The sequence below is a fragment of the Botrytis fragariae genome (genome assembly GCF_013461495.1).
Source record: "Botrytis fragariae strain BVB16 chromosome Unknown tig00000054, whole genome shotgun sequence".
NCBI lineage: Eukaryota > Fungi > Ascomycota > Leotiomycetes > Helotiales > Sclerotiniaceae > Botrytis > Botrytis fragariae.
In genome coordinates this window covers 1,519,904-1,544,245 of record NW_023500993.1, presented here as the reverse complement: position 1 = coordinate 1,544,245, position 24,342 = coordinate 1,519,904, and the positions used below count along the sequence as shown (strand labels likewise).

The window sequence follows — 24,342 nt, the reverse complement described above, 5'->3', positions numbered from 1 at the left end:
ACATCAAATCAAATCTGAATATTCTCCAGAATTACTTTTTTAGTCTAATTAGATTTTAATTAATATGAATAGTATATTTTAAGTTCTAAATATTGTTTTTGGAATTTATAAATTCATTTGTAATCTATAAATAGAATTTCTATTGAGATAGGATTTCGAAATAATATAATCTAAATATATCGAAAACAAATTTTATTGATTATTTTCTTTATTAATATAAATATAATAGGGAATCCAATAATAATAAATTGTAAAATCTATTATATAAAAGTATTTTCTTTTGTATTTAAAAGAATTTGAGCTATTTTGTAAGTTTAGGAATGTGTTTTCTTTTTAGCTAATTTATTAGTTAGAACAGATTTAGGAATTTCAAAATGTTTTATAGTTTTTTTAATTGATTTAAACTTTTTCAATTGAAATGAAATTATAGTCTTTTGAAGTTTCTCTTCAATTTGAATAGATATAGAAAGTGATTAGGTATATATAATAAAAGTTATTACAATTTCAAATTAATAATAGGCTAAAAGTGTTCGAGTTCCTTATATATCCGAGTTCCCCATATGTTACGTTATTATATAATATTAAGACTTTTTTTTAATTCCCTTAACCTATAAAAATTCTATAACTTATAATTATATATAAACTAATATTGACTTGAGATAGATTTATAGAATTTATTTATATACTTTGATTAATCTTTTAAGACTTAATTATAATAGAGCTTCTTATTATAACGGATTAGTAATAGGCTGTAGAAATATCAACTTATAGGCTATAGTAATACTATAGGCCTTAGTGATTTAATTATAATATACTAAGAAATACTAAGTATTTAAAAAAGCCTTAAATATATATATAATATTAGTTATAGAATACTCTAGAAACATAGAATATAATTCTTAGAATAATAAATCTTAAAAAAGATAGAACATAGTAAGCAAAAAAGCCTTATTAGAATTAATAATATTCTAGAGAATTAATTTTAGAATAAAAGGATAAATTAAAATATTAGAAGTTATAGAATTAATATTCTATAATAAATAATTCAGGAATAATAGTATTTTTAAAACAATTAATTATTCTAGTTATAAGAATTACAATTAGTTATAATCTTATTGAATTCCTATTTGAAATCTAATCTAAACCACTTTAAGAGATCTCTAGTTACTTTCATATGATCCTAGAGGCAGTTACTATAACATTCTTATATATATATATATATATAATCTAGAGCTCCCTCCTTCTCCTTCTCTTTCTATTCTTCTTTTCTTTTTAGCTTTAGATTCTAAATCAAGAATTGAATCCTTCTATAATTATTATTCAAATTATTCAATTAATATATATATAATCTAAATAGATCTTATATTTCTTCTTTTCTTTTCCCTTTCTCTTTTTTTTTCTCTTTTTAATTTTTAATTTTTAATTTCAAATAATAGAATTAAATCCTTTTATAATACCTTTATACAGAAAATATAATTTATTTGATCAAGATCATTATAAGTCACATTACTAAGTTTTATTTTTGCAACTGAGAATAAAATTAAATTATCTTTTTAAAAGTAATAAATCAAATATTGTTAAGGGCTTATAGTTTAGTAGTAAAATCCATCATTATCATCAACCTCTTCCTTTATTAGAAGAGCGCGAATCAACCTCGATGGGCCCCGGGTTTGATTCCCGGCGAACGTATCCTTTTTGTTTTTTTCTATCCTGATATCATTAATTAATTCAAATAGAGGTGATTTCTTGTAGACTTTTATTCATATCATCTTGAAATATAAGATGAGAGAATTTTTGAAGTTGTAAAGAAGGGGAAGGAGGTACTATAGTACTAAGGCATTAGCTGCTTGCCGAACACTAAAATCACACCAAAAGTCATATAAATTATCAATATATTTCTTAATAATAATATAGCTTAAATATAATAAATTTCATATTAATCTCTTTGTTTTCAATTAAACTTTAATAAAAATAAGATTATTTATTTTTAGGATTTTTATTTATTATAAAATTTATATAGAAAGTTAGTATGAATTTAAAATATTGAAATTTACTAGTAAAATAAGCGAAAATTAAGAACTTTTCTTTTGATATCAATTCAATTTTATGTATAATAATATTCTTATATTCTAAAATTATTAAAAAACTAATTTTGGATTTCTGAATATTTAATAAAAATATGTCCAAAATTTTAACTGATTTCAATGATTTTGAATATTTATTTTTTATAATTAAAAGTAGGGCAAAATGACTGTTTTTGGTGTGATTTTTGGAGCCGACGAATAGCTATGCATGGTGACTGTAGACGAGGAATGCCATCCATCTCCTCATCCTAACAGAAAGTAACAGTGATGAATTGTGTACCTACTTTTATTCTTTTACCTGCATCTTTTCTCTCTACCTAGGTATTGAAATAACCGATAACTGAGTTGCTAGGTGTTTTGTGAAAGCCATTTCAGATTTCAATATTTGAGACGTAAGAAGACAGAGCAATGAAAAGATAGATAGAAGATAGATATGCTTTCGAATACCCTAAGACTTCTTAATATATGTCAAGTTCACTTTCAAGTATTATAAACATAGGCTATCTACCGCTTCAAAAATTATACTGCTTTCAAATACTATAAATTGCTTACACATATCAAGAGTTTATATTCATCGAGCAAGATCAGATCATCAGACGCTTTGAAATCCTCAGATACACATACTTATAACTTATATTTCAAACACATTTGTTTCACTTCGCAATAAGCACAAAATTCGTTTTGAATATTTCATTGCATTATCATTCGTACACCTCAATCATCACCTCATGCCCTCCCTTTGACTTCTATCTACTCCTCCTCTTTTTCCTCTCCTCCCCCAACACAATACTTTTCCCCAAACGAAATCTCTCAAAACCCTCGTATGCCCTCTGGATCCAGGTCACAGCCTTAGTTGTATTTCAACAAAGATTCCAGTAGAGTTGAGGTTTTCCGCATAAAATGTATATGCGTTTTTTGATTCAATGGTGGCGTCGTTTGTGTTGTGTGTTTGCCTCGATTTCTCTGTAATCCCTTTCATCTTCGTATATTCCATCGTTCACATTTAGATTGCCTCAGCACTCCTATTCCTATCTCCAAAATTACACCCACCCATCTTTCCAAGTCAAAAAGGTATCAAGAACCCCCTACCGCAAATGATATACCAAAATTTCCATTCATCTCATCCAATAAACGCCGAGACCCAATTTGACCAGTGGTATCCTTCCTTCCATCCACCTATCCATACCCTGTCCATCCCTTTATATGTGTACCGCCGGATGAAGCCCCTCTAATGTAACGCTCGCTCAACTTCGTTTGTCCACCCACCTATATACATACATACATACAGAATTATCGGACAGATATGTTGTCCTTCCTAGCCACTCTTACAATAAAGAAAAGAATTAAAAGCAAAATGCCAAGACTCGAAAAAGAAAAAGGAATCAAAAGTGGTATCTTTAGAATCATCATCGGTGGCCGTTGCGCCCATGACATCTCCTCTCTTCCTCTCACCCTTTCGAACATCATCTACCCACGCCAACCAAACTATATATCCAGCTTGCCTCAGGTACACTTCCCGCCTGCAGACACCACTTCCTCGTCCTCCCACTCACTCTCCCTATAGGTCCTACCATTCCTACCTCACCATTAGGTCCCACAACATCCTCCCACACATTACACGTGACTCCCTTATTTCCGATCATGCTAAAGCAATTTGCACCTAGCACAACATCTAACAGCACCTCCACCTTTTCATCTGGGTCCTCAGCTTTCATAGGTTTTCTAGTAACGAGAATACGGCGCTCAATACCCTGGTCTACAGCACAAGCTTGACGCATACCAGGTGGTGGTGCTGTAACAGTTAATCTTGCATTCCCGCAATCCTGCCATTTGGATCTTGTTTCTAGGTAATACAAGCGGATTTTAATATTCTCAGAGGTAAGATTGACACCACCATATGATGTCGAGGTACCTGCCAAACTTGCAGGATGGGGTGTTTGAGGTGGAGCAAGACCGGAAGAACTAGTGTATAGACTTGATGGACTAGATCCACGTCCTGATTCGATGGAAGACTTTGCAATATTAAAAAAAGAACTTCCTGTTAATCTCTTGAAGGATTCGGAAAGACGGGAAGTAGACGGAGAGCTACTTTGCTCAGAGTTGACAACGGATGGTGCGCGTGTTGATGCACGATAGCTCTTCTTTCGTCCGAAGCTCAAGAAGCTTCGTTTTTTGCTGGCAACCGCAGTTTCGTAAGTTGCACCACCATAGGAGTTAAGTAGTCGTTCTTCTTCTAGCTTTTTATATGTTGGGTTGTTCATGCGAGCCTGGTGAATTGAGTTGTACAGATCAACGCATGCACGGTTGTGTAAACTGTGATATCTGATCGTAGGGCTGCATTTAACTCGAGAATCACTTGTCGGGGGAGAATGAATTTCAATATCGAGTGAATTACTTTGCCTGAGTGTGACAACAGGTGTAAGTACCTGACCAAGTAATGGCCGCTTGTCCTCGTTCGAGCTTGTCTCTTCTGAACCTCCTACAACGGACTCTTGAATAGTTGAAAGAACTGCAGGGGAGGAATGTCTGGAAGACATTTCATGTACTTCGATTAATCCCGGACGAATAACAATGGAACAAGATTTCGAATGAACATCGTCCCAACGACCCTTAGCATTATTCCAGGTTGTAACAGTAGCAACATGTCTTCTGATGTCTGAATTGTCGACTTTTGGTACAATTGGAATTCGAGGCGTAGAATTTACAGGTGCCAAAGTAACATTTGGCAGACTGTAAAGAGAGGTTGTAGGTGAAATGGCACGTCTGCCATATATGGTTGGAGCAGGTTCGGCTTCAGGAAGATCAGCAGCTTCAAGCTCGTCGAGCTCATCGAGTTCGTCTTCATCGGAACTAGATGATGACTCTTCTTCTTCTGTGTCGGATTCTTCAGATGATGAATATGACATTTCAGAAACCTCGGAAACAGAAACTTCAGATCTCTCTGACCTCTCCGATATATCAGATATATCAGAAGGTCGGTATTCATGTTTCAGTGGAGAGGAAGTTCGTCGAGACCTTGATCTTGGCGCTGGGGGCTCAATGATTATTGGCTGTTTGAGGCCACTAGGAGACATTGAACGATGAGCTGGCGGCGGTGGTGGAGCACTCTCTTCTTCTGCAAAATCAGGGCTACGAGACCGTTCAGAAGTATCGTCTAGATCTACTGGATCATACGAGGTGCGGCGAATGTAATCTTTTGTAGTGGACTCGCTATCAATTGAGGCAGCAGAGCTTGTTTTGCGAACTTTAGGTATATAAGGCAATTCTTCAGAGGGTGTGAGGGGTCGACGAGATGTTCTGCCTGGTGTAGATGCACGACTTTCAGATTCCTCAAAATCATCATTATCTCTGCTTTCTTCATCCGAATCGTTAAGAACAAGTTGGCTTGACAGAGGTGAACTTGGCGTAGAGCGAGTACGAGTATGAGAATGGTACCTTGAAGATTTAGAATGTCTTCTAGATGGTTGACCGGTAATTTCATCATGAGAAACATCTCGATGTCTCCGTGGCGGGGATGATGTTTCTTTTCGGTCTATCTTTAGCGGGGCTGGAATCTCTACCGATGACATAGTAGAGAAGGTTGAAGATCGTGGTCTTTCTTTTGAATGGTGCTTTCTTCTTCTTCTACGAGCACCAATTGGCAGCTCGTTATCATCAGGATCACCGGCCTCGCTTATTTCTGACGGATCCATAGACATCATTGATACTGTATCTGCGTTGTCTGGTATCGAGCTCAAAACTGGGTGAGGCATTGGGATAGACCCTAACATTTCTATCCACTCGGCAGCAGTCTCAGGCTCAGCACCTTTCAGAAGTAAACTCTCTCTCCATTCTATAGGTCTTTGTATCCCACGGATCATGATTATTAGCTCATCAGGCTTCTCACCAGCGCAAGCGGATATAAAATCTCTATCGATTGGTGGAAATAGCAAGTAACGATGCGTAGCTTCTGGTGTGATTTCTGATGCACAGATAAGAACATCTCCAGGGTCAATTTCGTCTGAAAGATTATCCCGGAGTATCAATTCTACACGGCACTCAATTCGTTGGCCGTTGGAATGTGGAAAGTCGAGATCAAAGAAATCTTTAGCCGAAACTTGTCTAGTACGGTCGATGTGAGCATCTTCAACTGGGGCAAGCGTTTGCGGATTGCGGGCTCGAGTTGCATCAGTATTGTTTGCATATAGATCTTCTAGCCTAGCGTGTTCTTCTTTAACACGACGACGAGCCGTTTCTTGCAAATCCTCAAATATTTTTAATGCTTTACCTGAGAGTTCAGAATGATTGAGTTTATCAAGACCCTATGATAAGTTAGAACCTAGTCAATGGATATTTTGCTGAACAGTCATCTAGATGATAAGAAGACTAAAATACGCACCTTTGTTAGTTTTGCAAGATATTTTATCCTGACAAGTGGCCTCTTGAGTAAGAAGGCGACATCAACACGTTCTCCGTTCGAATTCACAATGTCTCCATCGGCATTGCGAGGGACACTGTCAAGAGGTGATTCTTTCTCTTCTGTAGACGATTTGCGCGAAGCTGGTGCTAAATTGACAACAACATCCTGGAAGCCCAATCTCCACGCACGAGTGTAGTCTTGGTAAGTTCGATGGGCTCTCTGGAGCCAGACTATGAGGGCGTCTGGATCTTGAAGTGGTATGCGTCTATGTAGACTCTTTAAACGCTCGAGAGCAACACCCATATCGACAATTGGTTTGGTAAGAAATGTTTCGTTCATGTCCGTAGAGTCGGGATTGAAGAGGCCAGCAGCAATTGCAGAGTCTGATTTAGACAGAACGCAAGTTAGGAGAACTGGTATCACCCCATCAACTAAAGTTTTCAGTTCTCTCATATACTTAACCTCATCGCCCGCCAATTCACGCATCAAATCCAGTTCAGTAGCAGTCTCTAGGCTGCTTCGAGCCGTACGCACACTTCGAGCTGATCTAATACTTTTTGTACGACCAGCTGGTGGGGCATCGGGTAAAGACAACATAGATACCAAGTCAGAGTGCTTTGTAAGTCTTCTTTTAAGTCCCGATCTATTGCTTCTCCTGCGTGAGACGTTGGAATCAGACCGCCCGGTCTCGGTAGTAGCTTGAGTGAGAGTAGTTTTAGTAAGGTTAGATGAAGTGTCTACGGACGAAAGGGTGCTGAAGGTTTCAACAGATGCAATTTTTGATAAATGATGGTTGCCAGAGCTTCCACCTCTTCTCTTCCGCCTCGGTCTGTCGGAAATGTCTCGGTGTGCGTCTGGCACTTGAAGGTGAGTACCAGAAGAGCGGCTACGCTGAGAATTGGTATTTTCAGATGTTTGTAAGCTACGACCAGAATTCTTGATGTCGTCTACATCGTGGTTTTCTTTCTCGTGGTCTCCATCATCTTCTGTGTCTATGATACCCTCAAATGTAGACTCGCCTCGGAAAGCATCTAGTAAAGCATCTTTGAAAGGTGATTTCTTAGCTGCCTTGATCACGGGAGGAGAAGCAGCACGTAAAGCTGGACTACGTCGAAGACCAGCTGCAGGTGGAGTTGGGGGCTTCTTGAACTCGATTGGATCATCCAGAACACGTCCCAAAGGAGATTTATCGTTGTGACTTCTGAAGCTGGTATCTGAAGTTTTCCGAACGCGCTTTTGTCTACTCCCAGTTCCTCTGCGCTCTTCTTCAAGTGCTTGTTTCTGGTCTTGGTCAGGCTTGGGAGTACGTCTCTCACTATCATCTATCTCTGTAGATACTTCTGTTAATGCGGGAGTCGAAACAGGACTTGGTACATCAAGGAAAGGATCTGGGGTGCTATTGAGCCAAGACTCAATTGTTGGAGGCCGATTTACACCACCCCTTGGAGGCATTTCAGGGGCATCATGCGTATCATGCATAATCTTTTTCCCTTCGTTATAGACGCGCTTGAGAACTTTGGGCACTAGATGACTAGGATTTCTTTGGGGCTTAGGTTTGTTTCCAGTGTTCCCCGCCTCGGCACCAATAGGTAAATCCAAAGTACTGAAAGCAGAGTCGCCAAAGGGAATCCCATCAACCGATGGAGACGGTGAACGGGATTTCCTTCTTTGTTTCCGGGAGCTTGGAGAACGGCGAGTGGGAGTTTCTACATTTGTATCGTCCAAGTCGCCATCGGAGTGATCGTTCATACCTTTCCTTTCAGTCTCCTTCAGTGGCTTGATATGCTTCTCTGATGATTTACGCTTATGAGAATGCTCATCCGAGATCTCTGGTCTCAGAGGTGTTTGCTTGCCGTCCTTTTGAACAGTTGTCGGTTTCAGGCTGATGCCATCGAGGAAAGGGTTGCCTCCGGAACTCTGTTTCTTAGCCTCAGGAGCCCTCCATCTCGCTTGAACAGGTTTTACTCTAATGCCATCTTCCCACCGACCATTCGGTCCACATGCCTTGACTCGAATGCCATCATTTGCTGGAGTTCGAGACGGTTCCGATTTAGGGGTGTGTTTTCCTTTCGACGAACTAACAAGGCTTTCCTTGGATCCATTGTTCGAATTCTTTCGCGAGCTTGGGGTACTCCTTGACTCGACTTTCATTCTGTTTTTTGAGGGTTTCCGGGTCGGTTCCTCCTCCTCCTCCTCTATTTCAACTATAATTTCTCCTAAAGACTTGGCCCTCATTTTGCCCTTGCTTTCCCCACGGGTGCTTTGCTGTGGGATCTTGCTCGTTCGTGAAGTAGGTTGGGCCGCTCCATGTCCCCCCGACTCAGCCTCCGTACGCTTGACCCAATCAGCGATTTTACTTTCCAACTTGGGATTAGCAGCCGTCTGTTGGAGAAAGTCTTTAGGTATAGCTCGCATTGTGACTTTGATATCCTTTTTCTTTGGAGAGGCCTTGGTCTTATTCATTACCCAATGATCATCGCTTATAACTCTTTTTCGAGGCGCACTTTTGCTCCTTACTTCTGCGGCCCAATTTTCAGGGTCTCTATTTTTCCGCCGTCCAGGTCGAGTATTTTGATTTCTGACATGAAGCCTGTTATCCTCGGTGACAACACTGGGCCCAACCACACTCTCTTCCTCCACCTCCACTATTATCTCATCCAGTTCCGACTCTGGATCATCGACTTCTTCAATGGCAGCTGCTGCACTAGCTTTTTGCCATTGCTTAACCCGATCGTGTACTCCTCCTGGCTTTTGAATCCTATTCACAGTGCTCTCCCGCATCTCCGCCTTGACTGCGTCAAGACTTCTTCGTCTTTGGCGACTTGCTGATGGTCTGCCCAGCAGAAAATCAGTAAGCAATGTCGGCTCCGATTTCTTGGATGGTGGTCGCTTGTGTATGGGCGCATTGGCAGGAGTCCGCGGCTTGACACCGGGCTTTCGTATAGCTGTACCATTGGGAGTGCTCCTGGCGGGCGATGTCTTCTGCGGGGCAGTTGGAGACTTGGGTTGGGCCGGGGCTGTCTCATCTTTTTCAGGTTCGGGGGAAGGCATGGTCTGATAAGTTGCATAGCGTCAGTGACTCTTCGTAGCATAGATAACATAATGTGTTGCGCGAAGTTGGGTTTGGAAACAATATTCAGCTTCGAAAAAAACGTTAGATGCGCACCTTGATTAAGACCAATTCCCAACTCTAACATGCGGCGACTCAAATGGTAGTCGTATATTATAGTAAACCATCGAAGCAAGTCCTTGTGTTGACGTACATGAAGGCTGTTGTAAAATTATTGATTTGCGCCAATGTTCATTGACCCACGAGGAATGGCAGAATGTGACTTTGTGAGAACTTCCCCCAGGCAATTGGGCGCTGAAATGTGCTGTCAGTTGATAGGGCAACCCGAGTGATAAGACGAAGATGAAATGTCGCTATTCGATGTCAATCGCCAATTGACGTAGATTCAGGATTCTGTCTGAGGTTGAGAACAATGAATGGTAATATCAAAATCGAATGATTTTCTGTCCTAATTTCACAATGATATTGTTTGCATTATGGGACCAAAGTTTGTTTATCATTAGTTGTATTTTCCCGCACGGTTATGTTATTGTTTATTTCGCTTTGGATCTTGAACTGTATGGCTGGAGCTTGATTTGTTGACGAGAACCTTGGTGGCGGTGCAAGGACATGGTAATCTTTATTGTCCTTTGTTATCGTCCGTGGGATGGGAAGTTGAGGTGGGATTAATGCATTTCGATACACAAGCTGAATAAAATCAAGAGGAATCCCCAGCAGATGTCGTTTGCGATGTTTGCTTTTTCTTCTTCGCCCAACCTAGGTTCGTCAAGGCATTGGGTTCTGGGTGAACTCTGCTCGAGATAAGGATATAACTCGGATGATTCGATATAAACAAACAAATTGGAATGGCAGGAAAGGAAAGGAAAGGATGGATCAACATCCATTAATGCCCACCAAAAATGGAGATGGAGCCTAGAGCAGCCGCCCGCTTGAAGTAGATTATTATTAGATACTAGCCATGTATCACGAACGCTAAAAGCAGGTACGGACAACAGAAAGTTTCACAATCACGTGAGAGTGTATGTGATGAAGTGTGATGGTAACCACGTTTTTGTGGGTAGATTCACGTACCTAGTCGGAATAAGATGGAAAAGTGTCTATTAAACAATGGTATGGCGGCAATGAATTGTGAGAGAACCTGTTTCATTATTATAGTACGATTATTTCTCAACGTGCAGAAAGTTGGCCGTCTCGCAGTATTACTAGGAAGTCTTGCTGGTGTACCTCGAAGCTTTCCTTGATTGGTTCTTAGCTTGAAAATAAGCTTTATTCGGATTAACCATTATTCCACATACCCCTGTCAAATATTATTCATCCCCTCTCCAAAAATCCCACCTATTGATACTTGGAAATCCCATTGCTGAGACTCAGTCATGTCGACGTTTAAGCCATATGCTTATTTTCAGTGTCCTTGTTCTGATACATCCATTCTAGCAAATTCTTCTACGCCTCCGGATTCCCCAACTCACGAAGAAGAACGCACGTTTGATCCAAGAGCTCCACGCGCGAACTATAGCTTATATCCACTGGAACATCTTCTATATTGTGAGGATTGTCACCAAATTCGATGCTCGCGATGTGTCTTAGACGAGATAGTGACTTGGTATTGCCCGAGCTGCTTATTCGAGGTACCGAGTAGTACAGTGAAGAGTGAAGGTAACAGGTTAGTAAACATGGCCTTACGATTTATTGTTTCGGTGTCAGCTCCCAGAGAGAAAGGCCTAGATCCTAATGTGGTACTACCAATCACTTAGATGCACAAGATCCTGTTTTCAATGCCCAATATGTATATCACCTCTCTCAGTCAATGAGGCGCCAGTCCCCGAAATACCCAATGTTTCGCCATCTCCGACAGCACCCTATATTCTTCACTGTGCATACTGTATGTGGAGTTCGACCGAAATTGGCATACGATTCGAGAAGCCAAACTCCGTATACTCACAGTTATCAAAGATAAAGAATGGTGGTGATCCACTGATAAGTGCAAAAGAACGCCGTCGAGACAGAGATGAAAGGCGGTCATCTTTGGCTACAGAAACGATCCTGGAAGAGGCGGATGAGGTCATAGAAAAACATACAGACCCAAACGAGAAACTCGATATAGAAAGTCAATACGCGAACCTAAAATCATTTTACCAGGGCCAATTGGCAGATTCGAATCCAAGCAGTGCGCTAGGATTTTCCAATGATTATGGATATGGATCCCCGGGAGCATTAACTCGAATAATGGGCCTTTACACAGGTGGAAGCTTTGGCGATCGAAAAGCGAAATCTAAAACTGCAAGCATGCGAGAAGCGTGTGATTCAACCGAAGGGCTTCAAGTCTACGATCCCGAAACCGAGTCTGTGGCTGTCTCACAACTTCTCAGAGACGGCTGGGAAGGTACAATTGCAACCGAGCAAAGAACAAATCAGACATCACCTTCAACCCGATTCCTTGACTCTCTTCGCCCAATCCCTTGCCTCCTCCGCACCAAACGTTCCAAACGTTGCCGTACCTGCCGTCATATTCTGTCCAAACCTGAATCCAAAGTCCCAACCACACGCTTCCGCATTCGCCTCGTCGCTCTCTCCTATATACCATCCATCAGCCTCTCCCCCTTCAACCCGCCCCCAGTCCGACTCCCGCCCAAATAACCCTCACCCCTCTCAAGCCAACTCAATTCCTCCTAACTTTCAAAAACCCCCTGTTCGAACCCGTTAAAATATCTCTCGCAACAAAAGGTCTCACAACCGACCGGCACGCCTCCAAAGTCATCCTCCTTTGTCCCCAATTTGAAGTCGGCGCCAACACAGATATGTGGGACGAAGCCCTCCAGGATTCCTCGTCCTCCGCCCATGATCGGAAACATTCAACCGCCACCCACGGCAGCATGGCGAGCATTGATCTCAGCAACGAAGCGCACGGAAAACCCTGGGACAAAGGTCGCAATTGGACAAGCGTAGTCGTCGAAGTCACACCCGGGAAACTTAAGACGAAATTGCCCGGACTAGAGCAACAGAGGAGATTAGAAGAGGAAGTGCAAAAGGAAAGAGTGGAAGAGGACGCCGATGTATGCGAAATCGCGGTTTTTGTGAGAGTGGAATGGGAGGCGGATGCGGCCGGTGATGGAGATGGGGCTGGGAAATTGGGGGGGTTGGGGGATAGGGATGGGAGGGAAAAGAGGGAGCTGGCTTATTGGTGTGTGGTGGGCGTGGGGAGGATCGGTAAATGAAAAATTGAGGGTGGGAGTTAGAGGGTAGGGAGACTTCGCGCTTGAGAACACCAGTCTAGCATCAAGTACTTCGGCATCGAAGAGACAGGAAATCCTAGGCATTAAAGCTTCAGTGTTGGGTTTAGCAAGAATGGGCACAATGACCGCAATCCTTTAAGATCCTGGCCAACGACTGAGTCCGAATACTGCGAGTACTACTGGTATAGGGGATATGATACCTTGAAAGGGAGTGCAAGCTAGCGCGTGGATGTGAAGTGAGCAACGAGGGGGTGGAAGACTATTGATTTTGAGAGATGAAAATTTATACCCAATTGCCATCCCATTCTGATCTAGCGAACGAAATAGAATTAGAAGAAATATGATACCACATTATAGATTCAAACATGACATCAATTGAACTCATAAACTAGACTAAAATTCTTGGACAATTTTTACTTTCTTATTTTCTCCTCTTATTCTCATTCTCTAACAAGCTACTGAGTAATGCGATGAATAATGAAGACCTGTACGCCAGGACCTGAATGTACACCTAATAGAAAAAAGTACTAAAACGAGAAAAACGACAACCTTCCATAACCTAACAAGAGAGAATCCGTAGTAATTTGTGATGAGGCATGCCAAAGAAGCGTGTATTCAGAGTCATTCGAATTTCTTCGAAGAAATAAACTTCAATTGAGTTTATGCTGAAGGGCGACTTGATGCGCGGGTAGTATGGTGGTAAATAGATGAGGAAATAGATGAGGTTTACAAGGATCGGACGTAACGTCCAGAAACCATACAATGATCTCTCTCGAAAGGTTCTGTAGTAGATTATGGTTAGTTGTGGAAAAACAAGTGGGTTGACATGGGGAAAAGCTTACCTAGAGTCAATTGCTCCAAAGGCTTAATTCTCTCCTCTCTCAACTTTTGTACTTCTCTAGCAAAAACAGCTTCTGGTGCGGCTGTGGAGTCGATACAAGATGCCTTGATGGAAACCAAAATACCACCACCAACCTTCAAGAACAAATGTGCGTTCAATCCAACAATACGGGCTTGATCAGGTTGTGCAACATCGGCGAAGATAACATCGACCATAGAGACCAACATTCTGTACTTAAGTGGGTGACGAGCGTCCTCAATGATTGGGATGACGTTTGTGCGGTGGGTAGCCATGTTGATAAGATCACGGCCAGATCTGTGGGAGAATTCGACGGCGAAAACAGTTCCTGTGGGTCCAACGATATCGGCAACGTGGGAAACTGAAGTTCCAGAAGCGGAACCAAGGTAAAGAACCTTAGCACCGGGCTTGATGAAAATCTCGTCCATACCACCGAGAACACCTGCTGCAATCTTACTTCTGAAAGGATTCCAGACACGGTATTCAGTCTTGGTGGTGCTTGGAGTACCATCTTCGTTGGCTGGGCCGGCGCCCTCGACACTGATGCGCTTCTCGCCGTATACAGATTCACCTGGGCTAAGGTTCTTGGTGACCAACATATCTTCCTTGCCACGAGCGACGAAGATTCCTTCATGACGATGGGGCTCCTGAAAAAATTGTTAGAACTCAATTGAAGTCCAATTCAACTGCAAATACTTACGACAATGGTCTTAGCACCTCCTCTGGCACCAGCACCTCCACGGCCTCTTGGAGCACCACGTCCTCCACGGGGAGCTCCTCTTCCACCACCACGACCGCCTCCACGTCCTCCACGGTCTCCACCACCTTTTTACAAAGTCAGCAAAGTTCAATCAAAACATTGGCGCATGCGCATTGAGCCATTAAGATTCAAATCGCATTGGAAATATAAAAATACGAACCTCTACCACCACCTCTTCCTCCAAAGCCTCCGCGACCACCACGATCACCACCTCTTCCCCCGCCGAAACTTCCACGTCCTCCACGGTCGCCGCCACGAGCACCTCCTCTTGGTGTGTATGCCATTTCTGCTTTAAAGTTTAGGAATTGAAAGTGCAGAAAAAAGTGTAATTGAGGCCGAAAAAATACTTGTCGGACGATTCGAGATTCTTGGGCGACGGGTCAATTGGATGCAATAAAAATTCTGGAGGTGAAATTTTGGGATTTTTTTTTAGGCGAAAAGGTCAAAGCTCCTAAAACTTATCACGTGTGTGTGCTAGGCTTGATGCACGAGAGCATTTTGGGACTATCATTAGCATATTATTGGAGGAGGCAAAAACTTTCGCTGTCGATAAGGGAAATGGATAAAAATTATCATCAACGGCTGGCTGATAATGTATGCATTGTGTCAGGTTGGTTTGGATGACTTTCGAGAATGCATCTGTCTTCTTACCATCCCGTCATGACTGGAATTGTGTTCAAGTTGGGACATAATGCTTTTCACAAAGAGGCTCACCGGGAGCTTTTCGCACCTTGCCAGGAACTGATTTTTTTGATAACTTTTCTGCAGCTATCGCCAGCATTCATCCTTTTCCCTCACATCAGTGAAAGCTGCTAGGAAACTTAATTTTTTCATAAGTAAGATTTGCTATCATACATTTGAAAGGCAGTGGGACTACAGTGAGTTGAAGAATTAGAAAGAAAAAGCTAGGTTGGATTGTCTACGCAAGACGAGTTATTTGGACTGACGAGATTCTCGAGAGTCTACGAGTATCTCTTCGTGTACGTCTCTCTTATTTACTCGTCAGGTGAAGTTGCGACGCAATCGTTCATCTTCACAGTCGAAGAAATACGATTCGTGGTATTCCTAAATTCGGGGGTACTGCATAGAACTGTATCAGGCGGATTCCAACAGCCATCATTCACGAACACAGGTGGATATTTCCTGGTACACATTCCTCTTGATATGTTATTGTAAGATCATGATCGAGCAAGTGTTCTCTATCTTTGGCATTCCACTGGCCGGTGCAATATGTTACGATCATGAGATGTGCCTGTACATTTCTAAATGAGGATCGCGCATTTGATCTTCGTCTGGTCTATTTGGAATATACCCTCACAACTCCAAACTTAACTTCCTTATCATATTGTATTATGCATAGCACTTTTTATGCTTTTAAGACTATATCTCACATTTATACTGTGATCAAACAAGCTTCGTTTTGTCTGATCTCACAACGACTATGGGGTCCAAGCATCCCTTGTTAGTTTGACTGCTTCAGGAAGTCGATACTCTCAGGATTTTCGTTGATTGATCCAATCATGTCCCAAAAAATTTCTTTTAATGAACGCCTCTATCATCTCATGTTTTTAACATGGTGTCACTATGTGGTTTAGCTGTCAAATGCTCTTGGCTCTGTCTTCACTCACTGGGAGCATCCGGATGTACCCACATCCGTTCAATGAGTATCACAAAATTTGGCCAAGGCATTTTCAATCACATCAAGATTATCAGAGGACTCCGGCGTCCTAAGGAGTGCAATAAGCATCAATGTATCCGATTCAGTCTGACAACGTGCTGGGGATATGTTGTTCCGCTCTGAATGTGGCTTATCACGAAGGGGAGAATTGTAGTATAATAGTCGCTGACTCTCCCACCATGACAGCAAGTTCTGTACATATCGCAAACTTTGTCACTCATTCACCAGTACTCATTCTCTTCCCACATACTTTTATCATTCTTTCGTTGAGCGCCCCAGCGGCTGCCTTACCTTTTAAGTAATATCAATCTTTAATCACATTCTTTCCTAATAATATAAATCATGCGTTTCACTCTGGTGGCATCATTGATCTTGAGCTTGGCTACCTTAATCATCGCAAGTGAGTACCAGCCTATACTTCATCCATGTTATCCAGTGCTCCAGACTAGATGATCATAATTGGCTTGTCAATGTTTGAAAACGAGTCAACATCTGCAAGAAAATCAATGTGTAAAATAAGGTGGACATTCGAAGCGGTCTAAATATTTTGGAGGAGATGAATGTTTTGATCGAGTTCAGGAATAAAACGATGTCCAATTGTTTGACCAACACTGGAGACTTTTGAATACGCTGATTGCATGGTTCCCGTTAATAACATAACTCAGGCCCATATCCTCACCCAGTCCCGGAGACTGATAGGAATATTGCAAGAGGCTTGGTCTATGCTCCTAGGGACTTGAGACAGCAGCCGAAGACGAATTCAAACAACGTGATCATTATCACCAAGACAGAAGAAGAGCAATTAACGGAAATCTCACGAAATCGCGAGATTCAACTTACAAAGCTTGTTCAAGAGCGGCTTATCATCATCGATCGAACACAAATCGCTCGGGACAGCATTAGGAGAAATCACTTCAAGAATTTGAACTCGCAGCAGGTATTTTCTTCCTTTCAAGCGGAAGCCAAAAATACAGAAATTAATATGATTCCCAGAACATTATCATCATTGTTGTCACACAAATTGTCGATGCTCGGGATAGATCAAATAAAAACATTCGCTATATGACACATCAAATCCAAGCAGATAACCAAGCCCAGGATACACAATTTGTTATGGTTCAGCAAGATCAACGAATGACGATCAATGGTGTCAATGGTGCATCTTCGACAGGAACAGCATTTTTGCCTCGAGGCACTGGAACGTCTGCTCCTCCTTCATTTGAGACTTATGATCCAAATGCAACCCCATTGGTATCAAATGTCACCCAGATTCTACCGGTGAATGCCCAAGCTCCAAACTTTGCGGGCGTGAAACAATTCCAGGATCCAGCGATGATCATCGAAGAGGGTCAGAAGGCATTTGTGAATTTTGTGAGCGCTATGGGAAATTGATTTCAATTATTCATATCTTGGATGCCAATGTTGCATTTTGAGATGCATGGCAACCGATGAGTGAGGGAAAACTGTTACCCACATATCTTTTGGTAGATCCAAAACTGTATGACGCATCATTCTTCTGTGAGGAATTTAGTTGCCAGCTATAATGCCAGATTGTCGATCAATATAGGACTTGAGATGATCGTAGTGCCTGTTCTTGAAAACGGTTCCATCCTAAAGATGCCCTAATAGTGACTACCGGTAGGATCGGTACATTTTGAGTTTGCAGCAGCCTGGGTCATCGGTTGATTTCGAATGATAGTGTGGTTGCGTCTCTTGGCATGTGGGGACTTCATTTACTTACTTGGACATCAACATCAAGAATAACAACAAGATTTTGATAAAACTAGCGATACCTACTTTGATATCTCTCTCTAATAAAGTTCAACTTTACGCGTTTCGTATTCAAAGGTAGACTCACTCCTTCTATCCGGTTCTTGGGAATGTAGATCATTAGCTTCTCGATCCATTGGAATCTAGATGCGTATGAAAACATGTACTGGCTGCTACCACTGCCCTTGGAAGATATACCCGTATAATATCTGGATGCTCAATCATGGTTGAAGTTCCATTGTAGATGTTATGCCTAGATAAGCGGCTTAGCCTGTTTCTGTATGTATTTATATCCATGACTTGTTCTCCTGTGAGTGCTTTTCTTGGACGCTTTTCTATCACATCTCAATTCACCACCTACAACTCACCCCATAACAAACAAGATGCGTCTTTCATACATTTCCGCTCTGCTGTTGGCACCTCTTGCACTTGCGGGTCCTACCCCAAGCTCGAATGCCATCTCAATCAACCAGCGTGATGTCTCTCCCCAGCTTGAATCTAGAGCTCAATATGTCAGTCAAAAGATCGAAAATGTTGTTCACGAGGGTCACAAAGTCACAGAAATGTGCCAAAAGTACGAGGGCGGAGTCTTTGAATCCATCAAACTCTATAGACAATTCAAGACTTGCTACAGTTCTGTTCAGTCGGCCGAAAAAGCTGCGAGTCAATCGGGACCTATGAGTGAGAGTGAGAGTGCAAATGTTGAAGCTGCTTTGAAACACCTCACTCCCGAATTCGTAGAAATTTCAAAAGCTCTCAAAGAACGTGTAAGTTTCTTTGAACACTTCCACGATTTACTCTCTCTTTCTCTACTACGACAGCTCTCTCGGACAGTGGATTCTGATGATTATCAGAGTGCGTTACTGACAAATTCAAATAGAAAAGTATGATTCAAAATACCCGATATGCAACTTACTTTGCGTCAGAACTTAGGAAACTGCAAAAGAATGTAGACGATTTATACAATACTTGCCAGAAAAAGGTTGCAACCCCCCACCAACCGAAGATCAAGGCGCTCGGGAGCGAAGTTGATGCGCAGTTCGAGATTGTTAAGGGGGAACTTGCCAGCAAATCCAAGGCCCGAAGACCTCTTGAATCCGGATTCGATAATGAGGATCTTGTCAAGCGTGTCGATTTGCCGGATTTCTCAGAGTTCTCAGATCTCTCAGAAGATTTCTCGGAAGGTCTCCCAGGCCTTTCAGGTCTTGAAGGTCTCACAGAAGATCTCCCAATTGGTGGAAAGGATTAATATGTGGCTCGGCATAGGTGCATCTGGCTATACAGAATTGGATATGTAACGTCGAATTTGATCTTAAGTTTGAGGGATGTGGAGACAAGATATTTGTATTAATTTTCAGAGATTTGTCTACCTAGAATAGCTCGGCTCACTTACAAAAGTTGATACTGTAACTGACAATGATAGTACCTGAATTACATCTGAATCCTCCAGCTATCTTAGCGATATGTGTCGAATAAAACTGCACCTGCTTGCTGTAATCTACCAAGGAATCCAATGTAATGCACGCTCGTTGCTCACACAAATATGAATCTTTACCATAACCCTAAGGCTTAAATGGATCGATACCTAGGTAAGAGTTGAATGACTTGCATCTTGTCTAAACCAACAATACCTACCTTTTTGATGGTACATAATATAATAAACTATATTTTTTTTGGCATACTCCTTCCTGCCTGCCCAAGTTTCCTCAAGTATGAGAATAGAAATGAAATGTTATACTTTGTTCTTCGGAAGCAGGATGTGCCTCAGAATGTTATCTATGAGGAAATGTAAATCTTACCAAAATCAGATGATTCAAGGCTCATCGAAATCAGAGTAAAAACATATATGTGCGCTATCACCACATAGGGGTTTCTGCTGTCAGTGATGGATGATATCTATCTGGTACATTCACGGCGAGGCTACCTGTCATTCGGCTATTTCCTGTGAAAGGACCGTGATTAGGTAAGTCAACAACTACCTGGCATTATCTCCCACGAGGCCTCGATACCTACAACAAAACCTCAAAATACATTCTCCTGCAACAAAAGCAGAATCTTTTGATTCGTTTTACTTCCTGATTTTCTACTGATTGGGGATCGCATAGCATCTGGGTATTTGCCACTTTGTCCCAGACCGCTCTCGTTCGTCCCACATTCCTACCAGTCGATTATCGAATACATAATATCCAGCTTCAAGGGTTGCGCACGATGGATATTGAAGCTTTGAAGGAGCAATGGAGTGAAGTGGAGGATCGTGATGGAGTTCGACTCAGTTGGAACGTTTTCCCAAGCTCTCGCATGGTTCGTCAAATAGATTTTACTCCGCGGGGTATAAGAGCTTATATATAATAGGAAGCCTCGAGGCTTGTTGTCCCCATCGGCGCACTCTATACTCCTCTTAAAGAGAAGCCGGATACACCACTCTTACAATTTGAGCCAGTTATCTGCAAGCAGCCATGTAGATCAGTGCTGAATCCCTTCTGGTAAGTCTTGCACTGGAATTCCAATTCCGAATCGAGCTCATTGTCAATAGTCAAGTGGATGTCAGAGCACGTCTTTGGATCTGCCCATTCTGCTTATCTCGAAACCCTCTCCCACCTCATTATAAAGATATAAATCCCAACCAAATTCCTCCCGAACTTCACCCTGCAAATACCACGATAGAGTACAGACTTTCACGGCCAGCTCCAAGTCCTCCCATCTTCCTATACGTCGTGGACACTTGTCAAGAGGAGGATAGTCTATCTGCGCTCAAGGAATCTCTTGTGATGAGCTTGAGTCTTCTGCCAGAAAATGCATTGGTTGGTTTAGTTACATTTGGAACTATGGTATGAATATTTTCGCACCCCCAACTTCGTAGCTCTATACTAACTCTCTGAATCTAGGCGCAAGTACACGAAATCGGCTACACAGAATGTCCAAAATCATATGTGTTTAGAGGTAGCAAGGACTACACCGCCAAGCAAATTCAGGAAATGCTTGGACTTTCGGCGGCTGGACTGAGGCCTGGAATGCAACAACCGCAACCTGGTAAACCAATGCCGCCAATGGGACCCGCCGCTCGATTTCTGCTACCAGTTCAACAATGCGAATTCCAGCTCACGAAAGCTCTAGAGCAATTACAAAAGGATCCATGGCCCGTCGCAAATGACAGAAGAAACCTCAGATGTACTGGTGTGGCTTTGAGCGTAGCGGTTGGACTGTTAGAGACTTCGTTCCAGAATGCTGGCGGCCGTATTATGCTATTCGCAGGAGGACCTGCTACCGAAGGTCCAGGTTTGGTGGTTGGTCCTGAACTGAGGGAGCCAATTAGATCTCATCACGATATCGACAGAGATAATATCAAATATTATAAGAAGGCTCTCAAGGTATGTTTCCCGATTCATTTTCATGGTCAGTTTTAACGAATACAGTTCTATGACAACCTGGCCAAGAGAACAGCACATAACGGCCACATAATAGACATATTTGCTGGATGTCTAGATCAAGTCGGTCTGCTTGAAATGAAGGGCCTCTCAAACTCGACTGGTGGTCATATGATCTTGACAGATAGTTTCACATCGTCCATGTTCAAACAATCGTTCGTCCGTGTATTCGAGAAAGATGGTGATGATAATCTGCTGATGGGTTTCAATGCTTCTTTAGAAGTTTTGACTACCAAAGAATTGAAGGTAACTGGTCTCATCGGTCATGCGGTTTCATTGAACAAGAAATCGACTTCTGTAGGAGAAACAGAGTGCGGTATTGGCAATACTTGTTCATGGAAGATGTGCGGTATTGATCCCAATTCTAGCTACGGAATATACTTCGAAATTGCTGGTCAAGCTGGTCCTGCTCAACACCAAGCCCAAGCAAAGGGAATGATGCAATTCCTTACATACTATCAGCATTCCTCAGGCCAATTCCACCTCCGTGTGACAACAATCTCTCGCAACTTGAGTGGACCAGCTGGAGATCCTGCGATTGCTCAGTCTTTCGATCAAGAAGCTGCTGCCGTTTTAATGTCCAGAATTGCTGTATTTAAAGCCGAAGTTGACGATGGACCAGACGTTTTACGATGGGTGGATAGAATGCTTATCCGTTTGTGTTCGCGATTCGCCGATTATCGAAAGGATGACCCATCGTCTTTCAGACTTGAGAAGAACTTTACACTTTACCCTCAATTTATGTTTCATCTTAGGAGAAGTCAGTTCTTGCAAGTGTTCAACAACTCACCTGATGAGACTGCATTCTACAGACATGTACTCAACCATGAGGATGTCAGTAACTCCTTGATCATGATACAGCCCACTTTGGACTCATACACATTCGATCAAGATGGTAGCCAACCTGTACTACTCGATTCTACATCCATCCAACCAACTCATATTCTTCTTTTGGATACTTTCTTCCACATCCTGATATTCCACGGAGAGACAGTTGCAGAATGGAGGAAAGCAGGCTATCAGGATCAAGAAGGATATGAGAATTTTGCATCACTTCTAGAACAACCAAAAGAGGATGCCAGAGTAAGTGCCACAAGTCACATGAATTTGGATACACAGTATACTGACTCGAGTAGGATTTGATTACCGACCGATTTCCTTTGCCACGTTTCATCGTTTGTGATGCCGGTGGTTCTCAAGCACGTTTCTTGTTATCAAAACTGAATCCGTCTACTACACATACGACGGGTGCATATGGTGGAGTGGGTGCTCAAACAGCGCAAACGATCTTTACTGACGACGTCTCTTTACAAACTTTCATGGATCATCTCATGAAGTAAGTTATTCCACTCCAATCTGTATTCTAAAGTGCACAAAACTAACCCATCTTTTTTCTTTCACAGATTGGCTGTAAGCGGAACGAATTGATGACGAGTATTTCTACCAAAAAGAACTGGGGGGCATTTGGAGCGTTGGTGGCGCAGTTTCGCGACGAGATTTGATTCAAGAATTTCGTTGACTTGATTGTGATGTTGATTAGGTATACAATAATAGCTATTAGATCATCTAAATAATGGTTCAGTTGTGATTTCTAATTGAGGTGATTGTTTGTCATTAACATATTGTAACATTCATCATCTAGTAGGTAACTCAAGCATAACATATCTGAATACTCAGCCTTACACCCGGCCATGAACCCCGCGGTTTGTAGTTGATGTATCCTTGTATTATTGTGACCTTACATGTTAGGCACACATACATCTGGATCAATACCGTCAACCTTGCCTTAAATCGGACTAGCTTAGTTAACCGAAAGTTTTCCACACATACCAATTTGAAGAATTTCTACAGATTGTGAATTCCGATCTCAACAGAATCAATCGTCGACACCATTCCCACCAAACCGATTCCATTCCATAGTCACCATGCGTAAGAGCCCACCACATATCATCGATACGATAATTCATTGTAACTAACAATTTCAATTTAGCTCCAAAGTTGGACCCCAATGAGATCAAGATCATGTACGTTACCTACACGAGAAAAATACATCAAAATTCCTCACCACGATCAACATGCGAATTGCGAACCTCGATATGTCATCTCAAAACCGAACCCATGCTAATGATAATTTAATAGCCACCTGAGAGCCACTGGTGGTGAAGTCGGTGCTTCCTCAGCATTGGCTCCCAAGATCGGTCCTCTTGGTTTGTCACCAAAGAAGGTCGGAGAAGATATCGCAAAGGCCACCGGAGACTGGGTATGCACAATCCGCAGAAACGAATAGCAATCGGGAGCGAGAACTGATAAATATGTGTTGTGCAGAAAGGATTGAGAGTCACCGTCAGACTCACCATCCAAAACCGTCAAGCCGCTGTTTCCGTTGTCCCATCCGCCTCCTCCCTTGTCATCAAGGCCCTTAAGGAGCCTCCCCGTGACCGCAAGAAGGAGAAGAACATCAAGCACAGCAAGTCAATTGCTCTTGATGAGGTTATCGAGATCGCCAGAACTATGAGATTCAAGTCTCTCGCAAAGGAGTTGAAGGGTACCGTCAAGGAGATCTTGGGTACCGCTTACTCCGTTGGTTGCCAGGTTGATGGAAGAAGTCCAAAGGATGTTAGCGACGATATCGAGTCTGGAGAGATCGAGAGTAAGTTTTTTTCTCCACAGGAATTCCTTTTCCATTTTCTTGCTAACCCAGCAAATTAGTCCCTGAGGAATAAATCAAAATTTACTTCATTAATCGCAATGTTTCACGGGCTACATACTTCACAATAGGCTGGGGGAGCAATGTCAATGATTCAACAAACCAATCTGCTATCTCATACATGGTGATTCCTCGATTTACAGTTAACTTACGCGTGAATTGATGTGAATGTCCCAATATATGAGAATGCCCAAGAGGATGCCAAGAAAGTAGTCGAGAATATATATCCTCGATAGGGACGCGTCGATACTGGCACTAGCCGGCAGTATTTGTCAAACGCCCCAGCAAATCATCTTCACACCCCCCATAACAACGATACCGGCAATACTTGTCAAGGCTTCGAATCGATAATTCCTT

The 24,342-nt window shown here is 42.1% G+C and overlaps 6 protein-coding genes across 6 annotated transcripts; 4 read left to right on the top strand and 2 right to left on the bottom strand.

The window, feature by feature from the left end:
- Positions 1-3,547: 3,547 nt before the first annotated feature.
- Bfra_005252 (uncharacterized protein) lies at positions 3,548-9,534 on the bottom strand (the record flags this gene model as incomplete). The annotated part of the gene is made up of 2 exons (XM_037335637.1): positions 3,548-6,385; positions 6,463-9,534. 2 exons carry the CDS (start codon positions 9,532-9,534, stop codon positions 3,548-3,550), a joined length of 5,910 nt encoding a protein of 1,969 aa, XP_037192732.1.
- A 1,392-nt stretch (positions 9,535-10,926) lies between these two features.
- On the top strand, positions 10,927-12,768 carry Bfra_005251 (putative dynactin p62 family protein; the record flags this gene model as incomplete). Its single annotated transcript, XM_037335636.1, has 4 exons — positions 10,927-11,098; positions 11,308-11,435; positions 11,507-12,085; positions 12,145-12,768. 4 exons carry the CDS (start codon positions 10,927-10,929, stop codon positions 12,766-12,768), a joined length of 1,503 nt encoding a protein of 500 aa, XP_037192731.1.
- Positions 12,769-13,447: 679 nt separating this feature from the next.
- Bfra_005250 (putative rrna methyltransferase nop1 protein) lies at positions 13,448-14,689 on the bottom strand (the record flags this gene model as incomplete). Its single annotated transcript, XM_037335635.1, has 4 exons — positions 13,448-13,568; positions 13,629-14,292; positions 14,346-14,470; positions 14,566-14,689. The coding sequence occupies 4 exons, from the start codon at positions 14,687-14,689 to the stop codon at positions 13,513-13,515; spliced, it is 969 nt and encodes a 322-aa protein (XP_037192730.1). The 3' UTR covers positions 13,448-13,512.
- Positions 14,690-16,425: 1,736 nt separating this feature from the next.
- On the top strand, positions 16,426-17,475 carry Bfra_005249 (uncharacterized protein; the record flags this gene model as incomplete). The annotated part of the gene is made up of 3 exons (XM_037335634.1): positions 16,426-16,483; positions 16,749-17,020; positions 17,077-17,475. The coding sequence occupies 3 exons, from the start codon at positions 16,426-16,428 to the stop codon at positions 17,473-17,475; spliced, it is 729 nt and encodes a 242-aa protein (XP_037192729.1).
- A 761-nt stretch (positions 17,476-18,236) lies between these two features.
- Bfra_005248 (uncharacterized protein) lies at positions 18,237-19,102 on the top strand (the record flags this gene model as incomplete). Its single annotated transcript, XM_037335633.1, has 2 exons — positions 18,237-18,620; positions 18,734-19,102. 2 exons carry the CDS (start codon positions 18,237-18,239, stop codon positions 19,100-19,102), a joined length of 753 nt encoding a protein of 250 aa, XP_037192728.1.
- Positions 19,103-20,061: 959 nt separating this feature from the next.
- On the top strand, positions 20,062-24,035 carry Bfra_005247 (putative transport protein sec23 protein; the record flags this gene model as incomplete). Its single annotated transcript, XM_037335632.1, has 11 exons — positions 20,062-20,154; positions 20,206-20,336; positions 20,387-20,681; positions 20,739-21,221; positions 21,267-22,361; positions 22,415-22,614; positions 23,119-23,207; positions 23,269-23,302; positions 23,418-23,538; positions 23,604-23,928; positions 23,988-24,035. The coding sequence occupies 11 exons, from the start codon at positions 20,062-20,064 to the stop codon at positions 23,999-24,001; spliced, it is 2,880 nt and encodes a 959-aa protein (XP_037192727.1). The 3' UTR covers positions 24,002-24,035.
- Positions 24,036-24,342: the final 307 nt, after the last annotated feature.